The sequence below is a fragment of the Schistocerca serialis genome, chromosome 1, assembly GCF_023864345.2.
Source record: "Schistocerca serialis cubense isolate TAMUIC-IGC-003099 chromosome 1, iqSchSeri2.2, whole genome shotgun sequence".
In the NCBI taxonomy this organism is placed as follows: Eukaryota; Metazoa; Arthropoda; class Insecta; order Orthoptera; family Acrididae; genus Schistocerca; species Schistocerca serialis.
The window spans coordinates 799311269-799327113 of NC_064638.1; the positions used below are offsets into that span (position 1 = coordinate 799311269).

A 15845-nucleotide genomic window follows, 5' to 3' on the forward strand; every position below is an offset into this window, starting at 1 on the left:
ATACAATTGTGACAATATCTCGGCAAAGGAAGTACATTAAACTTACAATATGCATTTACAAATGAAAATAAACTACAGAATTGCTTACAACATAAATAATTAAACAAGAACAATAGCTACAACACAAAAGTTGAGGTAAACTGCTAACAGTGTTGGGTGATGTACAAATGATGAGAACCGAAATGAATCTCCGAAATAGGTTTAGTACATATAAAGTGTACTTTCCTCTCAGTTATCCAACATTTAGAATATTTTGAGGATAAATAGCTTAATCTTCCTCTTTTTGCCTCAATTCAAAACAGGCGCTCTACAACAAACACCTAAGCATTAATATTTAATGCTAAAGTAAAAAGTTGTTTCATCAAATTGATACACAGCTACATTTCCTTTTTATAATGTTGCTCAAATACTGAGATATAAAAATTAGCAAGAATTATATTCTGATATAGGAACTTTGTGTGAGTGTTTTCCTCTCTTTTTTCCCTTCTAATACACATTCATATATTTGTAATTGAATTTTACATGTATGTATACATATATATATATATTCTTAATAATGTATCTTCTTCATAGCTATGTCAGTTACATATTTGGTTACAGATGATGCAAATGTAGCACAATTACCTTTTTAGAAAAGTGATTGTATTAATTTATGTTCCTTTGCATGAGGCACTGGTATCCACTAAATGAAGACCTGATAATTATCTACCAAAACTAAGAGAACCAAGGAAAATCTCTAAAATAAGACCCCAATGAAAAATGTACATACAAGGATTGTTTCACAGTGTGTATACAGACAATTATCTTTAATTACAAACCAATTCTAGATTCCTGTACATTCAAATGAAAAATGAGTTCATACATAATGGAAAAAATGTGAAGCACAAAACAAAAATTATTTAAGAAAACTTGGGCCAAATTATCCACAGCGACAGGTAAAAATACATAAATAAATTTTCTCAAATCATTTTGATATGCATACACTGCTTCTGCTGCAGTCTGAACCTACAAAACAAGGTTCAAAAACACATTGCCACAAACACAAAGATCACACTGCTCTGTGAAAATACTACACAATACAATGCACACAAACTAAATACTTTGATCATGGTTCAGTCTATATCTCAAAAATTATTCTGTCAGTTCTTTGGTCCTTGCTATGTCTTTAAAATGCCACAACAGAAAACCTGACATAAAAAAAGTATAAAAATTGTCATGAACACTTATGTTTGTCAGATGGCTGTGTAAACATATCAAAATGTAAATACGATTGTCTAAAACATACTTTATGTACTAGATAAAATCATAAGTTTATACTGATTATATCTGCAACGCATTTAACACTAATTTATGGTTCTATAAATTATATAAGAGATATAATAAATACTGACATTACAAGTAAATAAATAACTAATAGTTTCAAAACCCACTTTTCGCAACCGTTTGTTTTTGTAAACCCACTTATGTGGTTTCCAACAAAAGACTTCCATATCATAATTTTTTTATTTTTGCATTGCTTCCATACACTATTATGGTGGCCACTGCTTTACTTGGTGTGTTTCAGTTTCTGCATAAGCTGTTTGGTGTTAAAGGTACTGTGAGATTATGGAGAAGAGCTCCATGGATGCGGCCACATACAGAGAAAATCACAGCTGTTACCGGTACAAGCGTACTGAGTGAATGCCCCGTTAGATTACCACACACCTCATTTTTTTGCTGAGAACATTTCGAAGTGAAGTTAGAGTGAATGACTGTGTGTGTGTGTGTGTGTGTGTGTGTGTGTGTGTGTGTGTGTGTGTGTGTGTGTGTGTGTGTGTTTTCTCGTTATATAAGCTATTTCAATGGTTTACACAGCAGCACTCTAGAAATACTATAATGGAAAATTATGGTTATGATGTTCCCTGTACAGTAAATTAATGTGAAAAGTCACTTCATTTAACCATCAGATTTCACAGTATGGAATGCCCACTCTGATAGTTAATTGAAAGATTCTAAAACTCAGAATACCATGGCAACTTCAGGTAGATGATTTGTATGCTGTTTCACATCCATGTACATCAGTGCTATTTCCACCATAAAAAAAATTGATGAATAGTTACATAAAACACATGCATACAGTAGGATTTTCTTTCTTGACAGTGACTAGAATAAGTTAGCAAAACATTAATGAAGAAAACCATAGCTTTTAAATACTATACATCCATTATCCTAGCAAGTGCAGTCTTTTAAGACCTTACATAAGCAAATTTTAAACAAATATCTGTATACAACATAAAGTATAAGATATTTAGCACAATTTAAAAATGAGAGTTCTGAGATTTCATTAGCCACATATATTAAACTAATGCAATACTCAGCATGTTTCTAAATAGTGTGAAAAACTCAAATATTACAAATGTGATAATTTCATATTTTCCTTACATAAATGAGGACCAAATAAGTGATGAAAGCACTCCATGAGCACTTCTACCTCAAAGTACCAATTAAAGATGAAAGACAGAGGTACGTGTAAAGATAAAGAAAGCAGTACTGGCAGACTTTTACTTACAAAGATAAACAACAAAAGTTCTACATCACACTTGACAGAGTGATCAGACATTGGAAGGTAGCAAATAATGAAACAAATGCAAGAAACCAATTCATAGATGGGCTGCCTAGATTCTGCCAACCTCTTCATCGCTGAGATGCAAAGGCAAGACACAACTAGACAAAAAAGCCCAACATAGAATTATATGCAATTGAGATTACAACATTAGTCTGACACAGTGCAGCACAACTAAAGAAAAAAAGAGAGGTAAGTGCTTGGGAAGATACAGGCCAGAGAAGATAAAAAATGAGACTGAGCATCAAATGATCTGTACTAAAGAATGTTGATGGTATGAGAAGAAATCTGACTGAAAAATGCAGTGTTTGCTAGTCACATGATTGGGAAGGGAGATGTAGGAGTGAATTAGTGTTACAACATCTGGAAGAATAGGACCTGAGATGAATAAAGATGGAAGTGAAGGAGAACTGGCATAATAAAAATGCTCCAATCGATACATCCCAACTTAATGAGAGATGGGTACAGTGACAGGAAACGTTTTGTGATTGAAGAAAAAGAAAAGATACTGTTATCCATCAGTTGTTCTAAGGAGATTAAAGAAAGCAAAAAAATAAAGTGGGGTATAGCAACAACAATATGGAAAATGAGCAGTTTTCTGCTAATTCAATATAAAATAAGCCATGTGTACAATACATAATGGCTGAGTGTTCTTGTAGAGGCAATTTCTTAACAGAACGTATTTATTTGAATGTGTGGTCTGAAAGAACAGATACCACATGGAATCCAACACATCGAAAAGAACAGATACTACACATTCATACAACTGATTCACATTAATGGGCAACAAATCCACCACCTTCAGTGCAGATGCACAATTACGTTCTACCTTCAGCAGGAACCTCAAAGTAGCAAGCATGGAGGATACGGGCGGTGATTGTGGCTATGTGGCACTACATGAGACTGTGGGTCAGCGGAGATAGTCTGCGCAATTGCAATAAACACTGGGTCCGGATGGCACAGTGGTTAACACAACTGCCTAGTAAGCAGGAGATGCAGAGTTCGAATCACAGTCCATAAAGATTTTCACTTGTTGCCACTGATTCTGCTTAAAGTCCCGATGCAGCTGACATCAATATTTCCTTCCCTTTCTCTCCCCCTCCACTTTCAGTTTATAGAAAAGAAACTACTTAAGTTTCAGTAATAAAATAATTCACGGCATTTATATATACTGACAGACATCGTGCTTTATCCAAGGCCTCCAAATCCTGATTTGTTATTTTTGAACAGTTTGCTCAATTACAAAAATACTGGTTGATTTGGTGATGTCATTGCTTAATTTGGTTTGTCTCTGCTGAAATAGAGAAACATGACAAGATTTTTCAACAGTGAAAATTAATACATTGAATATGCTAACTGTCGTTTACATCAGGGCACAGACCAGTATATGGAATTAAAATTATCATTCATGTTCAAACTGACTATTTGCTCATTTTTGGAAACTGAAGTCATACAAAAGCCACAATGTAAGCTTTGTAACAACAGTAATGGGCAAAGTAAATGAAGATTAATACCCAAGCAGCAACTTCATACATTATGTCACTGCAATAATGCATATTACACAGAAGTGAGCTGATTAGTGAAAACCTGCCATGTCTTCAACCAAAACTAATTTCACAATACTGGAATATCATTTTACTTACGCATTTGGCGACATCTCATGGTTTGCATTCGAAAGAAAAAACCTCACTGAATATTATGGTTATTAGTTGATACATTATCTTATTTTCTGGCAACAAAAGGATACTTCTAAACAACTGAGATAAGTAGTTGTGGTAGTCATTCTGATGGTAGTGTCTGTCAAAGTAACATCAGCACAGTTATCTTTTATTGATTTTAGCTTCTGTAGATTACAGTATTTGTATATAATACTATAACTTGGGGATGGCACACAAGATTGCTTGTTGTGACATCACCAGACGTGTAGATTGTTACCTTCTACAATATTTAACACAGTCACTTTCTCATGTTTCCATTACATTTACAAACAACAAATGAACATAGCAATGTAAATGATTGAATAGTAACATTATGAACCAACTTTTAGTAGCACTCTTAAACATCCGAACAAAGTAACGATACTGTGATTGCGAGAAGTGGGTTTTTGCACCTTGATGTACCATCGAATCTAGGTGTGAGATATAAGATAATTACACCTTTCAACAGCTTGAAACAGTTATTTCCAGAAATATCACAGGAATAGAAATAATAATCAGTACAACAAAAATTCAGACTTGCAGTACAAGCCTAAAATAACACAGCAATAATGTTTTCATTTTCTTCCTCAGAACTGCCAACTCGTATCAAAAGTACGAGTTAGATGTTGGTGGTGCAAACAACATTTTGGTACTTGTTTTATTGCCAAACTTAAATTGTTTTTAACTTATGAAACTGTTCTTGACTAATTTTGCAAATATGGTGACCTCTTTGCAGGACTGTTCAACATTTCCTTTGCTCACTGTGGTATTACTTCCAATGAGTGATAAAGAGTGTCACCATACTGAAACAATAATTACTCCTGCTGGATAACAAAATACTACAAAAAGCAACTTATCACCCAAGCACGACAAATGCAACTAAGGACAATTAAGAAAGAATGAAAATGACTTACAAATACGTTAATTTTGGAGTCATCAGTTTTAATTGAAATATGTCTATTACAATGCACACTGTGAGAAATAGAAAGCTGCATTATAATAGGCTTTTACCATATCTTCCTTAACATTAAATATTCTGTCAACAATATCGCTAGATCATTTCATTCAATATCATTTAGTCAGTAAACATTCCTCAGTACAAAACAGAAATAAATAAAAAAAAGTAAAATAAAATTAAGAGACTGTCTACAAAGCATAGACGATGTGGCTGTTAACACAGTCAGTTCATTCCAGTCTACAAAGAGAACAACTGATTGCACAAAACTCTGAATACCAGTCACACATCACATAAATGTGTCCCTTTTCTCAGTCTGTGTTGAGATGCAAAAGAGGAGTGCGGATCCAGTTCTGTATGTTTTACATCTGCCAGTCAAATCCATTGCAATAAAAATAAACAAAACCACTGGACTTCAAAAGGTTATCCCAGTTCTATCATACAGCAGTAATTTCTTGTATTACAGTCACATGGCTACATCAATTTAGAACCATTTGTACCACATTCCCGAGTAACCATCACTTAAATACAATTTTCTTCATACAAATATCAGAAAATGTAGAAAAAAGGTGTGATGGCATCTTTGAAGAAGCTGATTTCATTTCAGGAATGTTCTGTACTGTTAGAGCCTTGAGGAATCAAACAGTTAATATCTGAAATTAGAAGAAAAAAACACTCAAATAATTAAACCATCACATAAACGGATAATATTTAAGACATCTAGCTATTACGTATACGTTCATGTGTAAAACAGACACACACACACACACACACACACACACACACACACACACACACACACACACAGGGCGGGGGTGTTACAGACAAGGATGTGGACCACACACAAAGGTGGGAGGACAAGGAAATGGACCACACAAAGAGAGGGGACAACAGGGCAACCACACAAAAATGGTGACAAAGGGCGGGGGCAAGGAGACAAAACAAGGTGGATGGTGGGGCAAAGAGGGGTGCGAAGTGGGTGTGGGGGGAGGGGCAAAGTGGGGAATAAAACGAATGAGGGGAAGAGGCAAAGACAGGGAACAAAGCGGATTGGGGGTTGAGGCAAGGGGGGGGGGGGGGGGAGGGGGGGGGGACATCGATGTGGATTAAGGACGAAACAAAGAGAGGGAACAAAGAGAATTGGGGAGAGACAAAGAAGAGAAAAGAAGCAGATGGGAATGTGCAAAGAGAGGAAACGAGGCAGATGGGAATGTGCAAAAAGAGAGGAAACGAGGCAGATGGGAATGTGCAAAAAGAGAGGAAACGAGGCAGATGGGAATGTGCAAAGAGGGGAAACAAGGCAGATGGGAATGTGCAAAAATAGGGGAAACAAGGCAGATGGGAATGTGCAAAAATAGGGGAAACGAGGCAGATGGGAATGTGCAAAAATAGGGGAAACGAGGCAGGTGGGAATGTGCAAAAAGAGAGGAAACGAGGCAGATGGGAATGTGCAAAAAGAGAGGAAACGAGGCAGATGGGAATGTGCAAAAAGAGAGGAAACGAGGCAGATGGGAATGTGCAAAAAGAGAGGAAACGAGGCAGATGGGAATGTGCAAAAAGAGAGGAAACGAGGCAGATGGGACTGTGCAAAGAGAGGCAACGAGGCAGATGGGACTGCGCAAAGAGAGGCAACGAGGCAGATGGGACTGCGCAAAGAGAGGCAACGAGGCAGATGGGACTGTGCACAGAGAGGCAACGAGGCAGATGGGACTGTGCACAGAGAGGCAACGAGGCAGATGCGAATGTGCAAAGATAGGCTCTGAGCACTATGGGACTTAACTTCTGAGGTCATCAATCCCCTAGAACTTAGAACTACTTGAACCTAACTAACCTAAGGACATCACACACATCCATGCCCCAGGCAGGATTCGAACCTGCGACCGTAGCGGTCGCGCCGTTCCAGACTGTAGCGCCTAGAACAGCTTGGCCATTCCGGACGGTTGTGCAAAGAGAGGAAATGAGGCAGATGGGAATGTGCAAAGAGAGGAAACGAGGCAGATGGGGATGTGCAAAGAGAGGAAACGAGGCAGATGGGGATGTGCAAAGAGAGGAAACGAGGCAGATGGGGATGTGCAAAGAGAGGAAACGAGGTAGATGGGAATGTGCAAAGAGAGGAAAAGAGGCAGATGGGAATGTGCAAAGAGAGGAAACGAGGCAGATGGGAATGTGCAAAGAGGGCAAACACGGTAGATGGATGTGTGCTTTGACGGGCAACAAAGCAGTTGGATGTGTGTTTAGAGAGGAAATGGTGCAGGAAGGTGTGTACTTGAAGGGAAAATGGAACAGATGGGTGTGTGCTTAAAGGGTAAACGAAGCAGATGTGGGTATTCAAAGACGGGGAAATGAAGTTTGGAGGGGGGAGGGGGGAAACGAAGTGGACTGGGGAGTGAAGAGGTTAAATGAGACAGATGGTGAGGGCAAAGATGGGAAATGATGTGAGTGAGGGCAGGTTAAGGAGGACCAAGTGGAACTAATGAGGGAGAAGGTGTTAAGGTTTTAGAGGAGTCTCCACACCCTCGGTTCAGATAAAGACATCAATGACTCTGAACCAGATGAAGGGTTTGGGATTCTGGTGATTAGGAAGCATTCTTCTACATGGCCCATGAATAGGTTATTATAGGATGGTGCCATGAAGGTGACCATTGCTGTACCATGAATTTGTTTCTGGGTGGTCTTTTCGAAGCATCCTATCTGTCAACACTGGCTGTATCACTGTTATTTTGATTTGCAGAGACTACCAGGTAAAAGGACTCAGCGAGCTGTCAGAGTCAACCACCTATCCCCCTTACCGCCACCACAATGCCCAGCTTTGGTGGTCAGAGCAGAGATAGTGATTGCGAAAGCCTTTGTGTGTGTGTGTGTGTGTGTGTGTGTGTGTGTGTGTGTGTGTGTGTGTGTGTGAGTGTGTGTTGTGCCTGTTTCTGACTCAACATCTGCTCTATATGGTGAGTAGCAATCTGTCCTATTTACAACATTAAAATAAAAACACTGTCCTAAGAAGATGGCATGAAAGTGAACTACCAACTCACCAAGAAAGAAAATAAGGAATCCATTCAACTGGGGCAGTTAACAGCAGACAGGAGCAATGAAAAAATATTTCTATTTGAAGGAGAATAAATACATGATACAACAAGTACAAGTATATGAAAATGAAGAATAAAGAACATATGCTTGTGGTGTGTGTAAAAATTGGAACAGAATGAGGAACCAAAATTCTATTCTGAAAGCAATAGCTGTACAAAAAATTGCAGATATTGCGCAGAAAATTATTAACGATCATGCTGGTGACATGAAGATTGTGGTTTCAAATGATTGGTAAAAGTGAACTGGTGTAAAAGCTGATAACATTTTTGTCACTGATAAATGGAAAAGAGTATGAGGTGACAACACTTGTAGTACTGTATTTAGAGACAGACTGTGGATGAGGAGATAATTAGTTCAAAAGATCTTATGTAGGTTGATCTTTGTAAGGAATATGGAGGCTTGGACAAACAATGAGCCAAAATTAGTTGGTTTTACAGGTATTGGAGCTATGAATAGCAATGCTAATATAATGCGGATATGTTTGGTAGAGGAGGCACCAGAGTGTACAATGTAATAGACAATATTACAATCTATCTAGCTGTAGGGTTTACGAATCTACATCTTAAAAGAGTATTTAAGAAATTTTGAAAAAAAAAACCTGATGAATTTTGGGAAATTTTTTTAACAAATAGGAAGTTTCATGTAAATGTAGTAAAAATTTAAAAAAAGGACTGGCAATTTGGACTGAAAAGCAGTGACTATACCGGTGCATTCACATAAACGACAAAATGATTTACGAAAATCACTGGAGAGAATGTTAAAAGATGCCAGGTATGCTTGGTACCGATCATGGAATGTTGTGCCAAAAGAGCTGTAACCAGAATCATGTCGACAACATTTTTGTGGTCAATGATAAAAGTAAACAACAATAACAGTGGCAAAGTATGAGATACAAGACACCTCACTGCACCAAAGTAGTTGTATTTGTGATAAATTCCCAACAGCTGCATTAGGAAAGTACCTCCCCTCTCGCATGAAAGATTTTGTACAACTAACTAGAAGCATAATTTGTCAATGAATTGTATAAAATCTGATTCATTCTCATTTCAACAACCTATCATTACACAGAAGGCTGCAGAAGAAAGTATTTGGATAGTACTACACATTTGAAACACAGCAAGGTGGACCAGATTCACTTGTCTTGGTATCATTCCTTACAAATAATATTTTTTCCTCTATTCTTATGTATGTACATAGGTCACTCAAAATGTGAAATTCTTTAAAGAGATTTACTTTTCACGATTCGTATAGTTTAAAATATAAGGCCCCATTTATTGACTAGCTTGACAGCTGTGTCCGTTTCAATATTTACGAGGGCTATTTGGAAAGTAAGATCCGATTTGTCATGAAATGGAAACCACAGTGAAAACCAAAAACCATTTTATTTGCAACAGTTTGCAATATCTTCCAGTTACTTCTCTAAATAGTTGCTGCTCCAATTTAAGACATTTGTCTTGGCATTGTGCTAACTTTCCAATACCCTCATCATAGGGGGCAGTTGGTTGTTCTTTCAGCCACTTCTCTATGCGAGTCTGCAGTTCACTGTCTGTGCCAAAATGTTGTTTTCATAGCCAGTGGTTCATGTGAGCAGGAATAAAAAATCAGAGGCAGCCAAGTCTGGGCTGTAAGGTGGGTGATCAACACTTCCCGTCAAAAACACTGTAGGGTCATCCTCATTGTCTCTGCAGTGTGCAACCAAGAATTTCATGAAGAAGAAAATGCATGACAGTTACCTAATGTAAGGTTGCTTGAAATCAGGTGTGCAGTGATAACCCATTCCTGGTGGCAGACACTACTGTTCTAGGCATCTTTACATGCTGACTGACTGCTCAGAACTGAAAACAGCGATGTAACATGATCGACAGGTGTACTAGAAACAATGCCCAAAATATATGTGAAAAATTCATTGGATTTTCATTGCCGTTTCTGGTTTGTGACCTATTGGTCATTACTTTCTGAACAGTCCTCACATACACAGTATCTCATTTTAAATACCTTTTCTTCTGCCTTCATAAGTTTTCCTATCTTGTTTTTAAATTTTTAAATTTAGGAAATTTTGCTGTTGAAAAAACATTATTTTTGTAAGAAACACAGAACTTGACAACTTCTCAAATGTAACACTTACAAAAATCCAGTATTACTATTTTGAAGCTCATTTTTGTTGTTGCTAAAAATGAATATAATTACTGAGAAAATATGTTAGTTAATGAAATATTTCAAACATAAGATTTTGTTTCTGGGATACCTTTGATGGAGTTCACTAGAATACTGTGTCCATAAAAGTAGAGGACAGTACCAAAGTCATTTACAGAATAATTTGTCATTAGTTAAATAAAATAACTTAATTTACATAGGTGTACAAGTACTGTCCATAATTCCTGTTTTTAAAATATCCATTGAAAATTTAATTGATATGTATTTTATTATTTTGTGAACATACATTAAAAATATTTCTATGAACATCTGAAAACAGGCATGGCGAACAATGCAATTGCTAGTGGCAAATAAATAGCTGTGATCAGGCAATCTCTGTTAAGCATCGAGTCACTGTCAATTTGTCTTCGGTAGTCAGTCAGTCAGTCACAATCAGTTACAATTAATCACTGTCAGCTATCATTCGTTGATTTAGGTTTGACGGTATTTTTAAAAAATTTTTAACTATCTGAAACAGCAAATTGATCATTTCAGCACTGGTGTTAAAATAAATGTCTACTGAAAGTAATTTGAATATATGGAGCGTCTACAACTTTACTGAAAATTCCTATCATCATTTATTATATTCTCTTTTGAGGCTGAATGAGGACACAAAATGAGGCTTGCAGATATGTAACAGAGATTCTAAACAGTGATTAATACTCAAGCAGTGATGGAGGATACGAGTAATGTTGCAACTATAAATAGAAATGGTAGGGGAGAGACCTTTACAAAATCTGTATTTTCTTAAACAATTCAATTACGAGGGTTATTCCAAAAGTAAGGTCCGATTCGCCGTAACTATTGAAATTTGGCGCCAATGACAAAACACGCATGCGCGCCGACTCCCGGCAAGCCTTGCGCGTCAAACGCTGCCATTCGCTTTGTTACTGTTGCTGAGTGTAGTTCACAGTGTCACTTTACAATGTTTAAGACAATTGATCAGCCCGCCGATTGTGAAGTAAGGGCAGTGATACGGTTTTTGTCTGCAAGAAACAATTCAGCGGCGGAAATCCATCGGCAGATTACTGAAGTGTACGGTCCTAACATAATGAGCGACAGTAAAGTGCGCAAGTGGGTGCGAGCTTTTAATGAAGGACGGGATAATGTGCACGATGAACCACGGTGTGGCCGACCATCAGTGATTTCAGACGATTTGGTCAATGCGGTTGACAAAAAAATTCGTGAAGATCGCCGATTCACTATTACAGACGTAGACATGCATTTTCCGAATGTGAGTAGAACAACTTTGTACAGAATTGTGTCTGAACATTTGAAGTTTCACAAATTGTGTGCCCGTTGGGTTCCCAGGCTGCTTACTGAGCCCCAACGAATGAAAAGAATGGCTTTTGCTCTTGATTTTTTGGAGCGATATCATAAGGAAGGTGACAGTCTTTTAGACAATGTTGTCACAGGGGATGAGACATGGGTTTCTCACATCACTCCAGAGTCTAAACGTCAGTCAACGCAATGGCGTCACACGTCATCGCCAGTCAAGGTCAAGGCAAAGCAGACAATCTCAACACGTAAGGTTATGGCGACTGTGTTCTGGGATAGACGTGGAGTATTGTTAGTCGACTTTATGGAGAGAGGAACAACGATTAATAAAGCCGCCTACTGCGCTACCCTGACTAAACTTCGACGTGCAATCCAGAATAAGCGACGTGGTCTTTTGTCGTCTGGAATCTTGTTGTTGCATGACAATGCCAGACCCCACACTGCAAATGAAACGCAAGCTCTGATCAAGAAATTTGGATGGGAACAGATGGACCATCCTCCTTACAGTCCGGACCTGGCGCCAAGTGATTTCCACCTGTTCCGTTACTTAAAGGAGTTTCGCGGCGGCAAGCGCTTCGACACAGATGATGAAGTGAAAGAAGCAGTTAAGGACTGGTTATCGTCACAGGCGGCCGATTTCTATAACATGGGCATTCAAAAGCTTGTTGAACGATGTGACAAATGTTTAAATAAGTATGGAAGTTATGTAGAAAAATAGATAAAGATGTAAGGAATGTAAATAAAACAATTGTTTTGAAAAAACATTTTAGTTTTGATTTTTTTTTATAACCGGACCTTACTTTTGGAATAACCCTCGTATTATGTAAGAACTGTCTCAGATTTCAGTTGGGTGGTGGGATAAGAGGATACACTGCAGAACAAGTTCCCATCTCTCGAGTCTGAGGAAACTGGTGTTGGAAGAAAGCCTCCAAATCATACCACAGCGCAAACTGAACAACTGGCTATTGAATGTCCTAAGTTGGACAATTGTTCTGTGGAAATTCATGTATATGGTCAGTTTCGTGGTGTTTATCCTTGAGTAGAAAGACATGCAGTGAACACGTCAGCTGGCAACATGTAAACTTTCGTTATCATTCACCACCTGAGTGCAGACATAATTTGGTTCTTGATGCCCACTATCAGAGACAAGAACTCGTTCTCCAGGCAGAAAAACATGACCTCTGAATATCTTCTTCCCACCAACAGTCTCAGTTGCCATCAGTGTAATGTATGTGAAATGGTTTAATGTTGTTTATGCCAAAGATGATGACAATGTTAAATATTCAGCACACTGAAGTGATGATGACAATACAGACTAAGCATGAAGTGAATGAAACATTTCAAAAAATCGACAGAGATAAATGGTCAAGAGCAATTTAACAAACAATAGGTTATGTAAAAGACAAAAAGTTTGTTTTCTTTTAGAGTGTTTATAAATGTTATGTGTGTCCATACTTTATCACACGGCACACATCTACTCGACGGTCCAATTCTAACTATACCCACATCAGTTCAGGAGTGATGGTAAGAACAGCTGTTGCATTGCAGTGTCACAGTTCAAAGTGCTGCGATACAGATGGAATGCAAACATTATCAATGATGTAATGCCGCAAGCAAAAATCACAAAGCATTGAGTCCAGTGACGATTGTGGGCACTTGAGTAGTGCTAGTTCAGCGGTTGCAACACAACCTATCCAGCAATGTGGCAATGTCTCTTTCAGGTAAACTCATACACAGTTGTGGATATGTGGAGGGGCACCATTCACCAAATGTTATGTTTAGCTATTTCCCTGTGCGGATTTTTTAAAATGTTTCATGGACTTTATAATTACCCTGCACATGTAAAATAGTTTTCATAGTTTTGATATGTGTTGAAGCAAAAAATTTTCAGAGAAAACTGATTGAAAATGGCCACATGGTCAAAACTATAGTAACTGTTTTCATGGACAAACAGTTTTTGCAACCAAGGCAACTATGATGTCCTTCAAAAATTTTACTTGATTTTGAACCCCAACCATAAAAAGTTAACCTACAACATTTTTATTTTGATAAGATAGTCAGTATGCCAGTTATAACATTTTGGCTACCTGTGTGCGAAAATAAAAGAATACATTTGACATTGCAATCTAGTAATATTTATAACTCTGTTTTCTGTGTTTCAATGCTTCCACTTTAATACCTGTTCAATAACAGGGCCTCTTTCATTACACAGCTAATATTGCTCTTATAGTTACAAGCACAGCAGAACCTCACTATATGTCTGCACCCATAAGTGTATTGCTATTAGATGGTTCCAAACCAGTGTGTTGGTTTACCATGACATTTGCTGCAACATAATAATTAACAGATTATATTATAGAAGCGTATCCTCATAAGGTCATACATGAATGATTAATGCATTAGCTTTATTTTTTCATAGAGTTAATTACATGCTGATGTTTGCAGTTCAGATTACGCTGTGACACATGTCAATCTTCTATAATATTGGCAGCGTGGGGGGAACGCAGATGACATAATACACTGAACGCACAGTAAAATGTGAAAATGTTTCAAATTATATAAGTAACTCTCACTGTGACAATAGTAAGTTGTTGTTGATAATTTGCAATGATTTATGAGCTAGATATTTTTTAAAGAAGGAAGAGGAAGATTTGCATTATGCGAGTTCTTTGGCTCTGAAGTACAGTATATGGCCCCAAACTGAGCTGGATTGTTTGTAACTAAATAGAATTTAATGCAATTTTCTCATTTTCTTAATCACAATGATGTTCTTCAAATTTATCCAAAATGCTGAGCATCAGACACAAAACAAAAGTAAGTATTAGTAGCTTCATTAGGAGAAGCCCATAATATGTGGACTCTGAAATGGAAATGGTGTGACACTGGAGAGGGAGATGTGGAGCAAGAAGAGGCTAGTGATAAAAGGAAGAAGAAAAAATTAAAAAAAATTAAAAAAGAGATATTACTAGACAGTACTTAGCAGTTTTATCAAAAACACATCTCAAATTATGTTACAGTATAAATCAAGACTATAGCAGCAATTTAACACAATGGGTACAATTTTGTAACATCACTGTCCATATATGAATGTTTATATTAGTGCCATTTCTCAGCTCTTATGGGAGGCTTATGGTTGTTATGTTCTTGTCAATTTGAAAATGTTACATTATTTATTAATAGCTACCTGAATGCAGCCATAAAGCATTCAACAAAAAAATTCAGAGGAAACATCAAGTGGTGCCTTGTAACTCTGCAAGGAACTATACCCTGACAGCAGAAAAGAAATGCCTGTTCAAAGAAGATTAACTTGGCCTAGCAGCATATCATATGATTCTCAAATGAAGAAAACACACGAGACAGTTACAACAAAGACAGGACAATAAGGAATATGAAAAACTAAACTCCACCCAAACAGGCCATGAAGGCCCAACTGTACCGACTAGCCGCCGTGTCATCCTCAGCTCACAGGCGTCACTGGATGCGGATATGGAGGAGCTCGTGGTCAGTACAGTGCTCTCCTGGCCGTATGTGAGTTTATGAGACTGGAGCAGCTACTTCTCAATCAAGTAGCTCCTAAGCTTGCTTCACAAGGGCTGAGTGAACCCCGCTTGCCAACAGTGTTCCGCAGACCAGATGGTCACCCATCCTAGAGCTAGCCAACCCGACAGTGCTTCACTTTGATGATCTGATTGGAACCAGTGTTACCACTGTGGCAAGGCCACTGGCATAAGCAATATGAAAATATTTCATCAGTACAACTTAAAAAATTCACAACTACAACAGGATCAAAGTGGCATAAAACAATGAAATTATATTGTTGTGGGTAGTACACAGTTTAGAAACATACAAATGTTTCCAAACGAAGAACCTCCTCTCCTTCACCAAATGAAATACTCCTTGGTTTTCTAAGTTAACTTCCCTCCTCCCCTCTCCACCAAATCTTTTACATTTGTTTAAAAGTTACATCTGCTGAATTTATTTCAATGTCTTTTCTTGATTATCTGTAAATTTATTTAGATTATTCTAATTTGCCATC

General features: G+C 37.6%; 1 protein-coding gene across 7 annotated transcripts in view; it reads right to left on the reverse strand.

The window, feature by feature from the left end:
• Nucleotides 1-5220: 5220 nt before the first annotated feature.
• Nucleotides 5221-15845, reverse strand: part of LOC126483868 (longitudinals lacking protein, isoforms H/M/V-like) — a 155820-nt gene continuing 145195 nt past the window's right edge. For all 7 annotated transcript variants that reach the window (XM_050107151.1, XM_050107143.1, XM_050107098.1 and 4 more), the window contains one exon: nt 5221-5907. In XM_050107151.1, the coding sequence (XP_049963108.1) occupies nt 5901-5907 (7 nt within the window). In that variant the 3' untranslated portion in view covers nt 5221-5900. The remainder of the gene's footprint in view (nt 5908-15845) is intronic.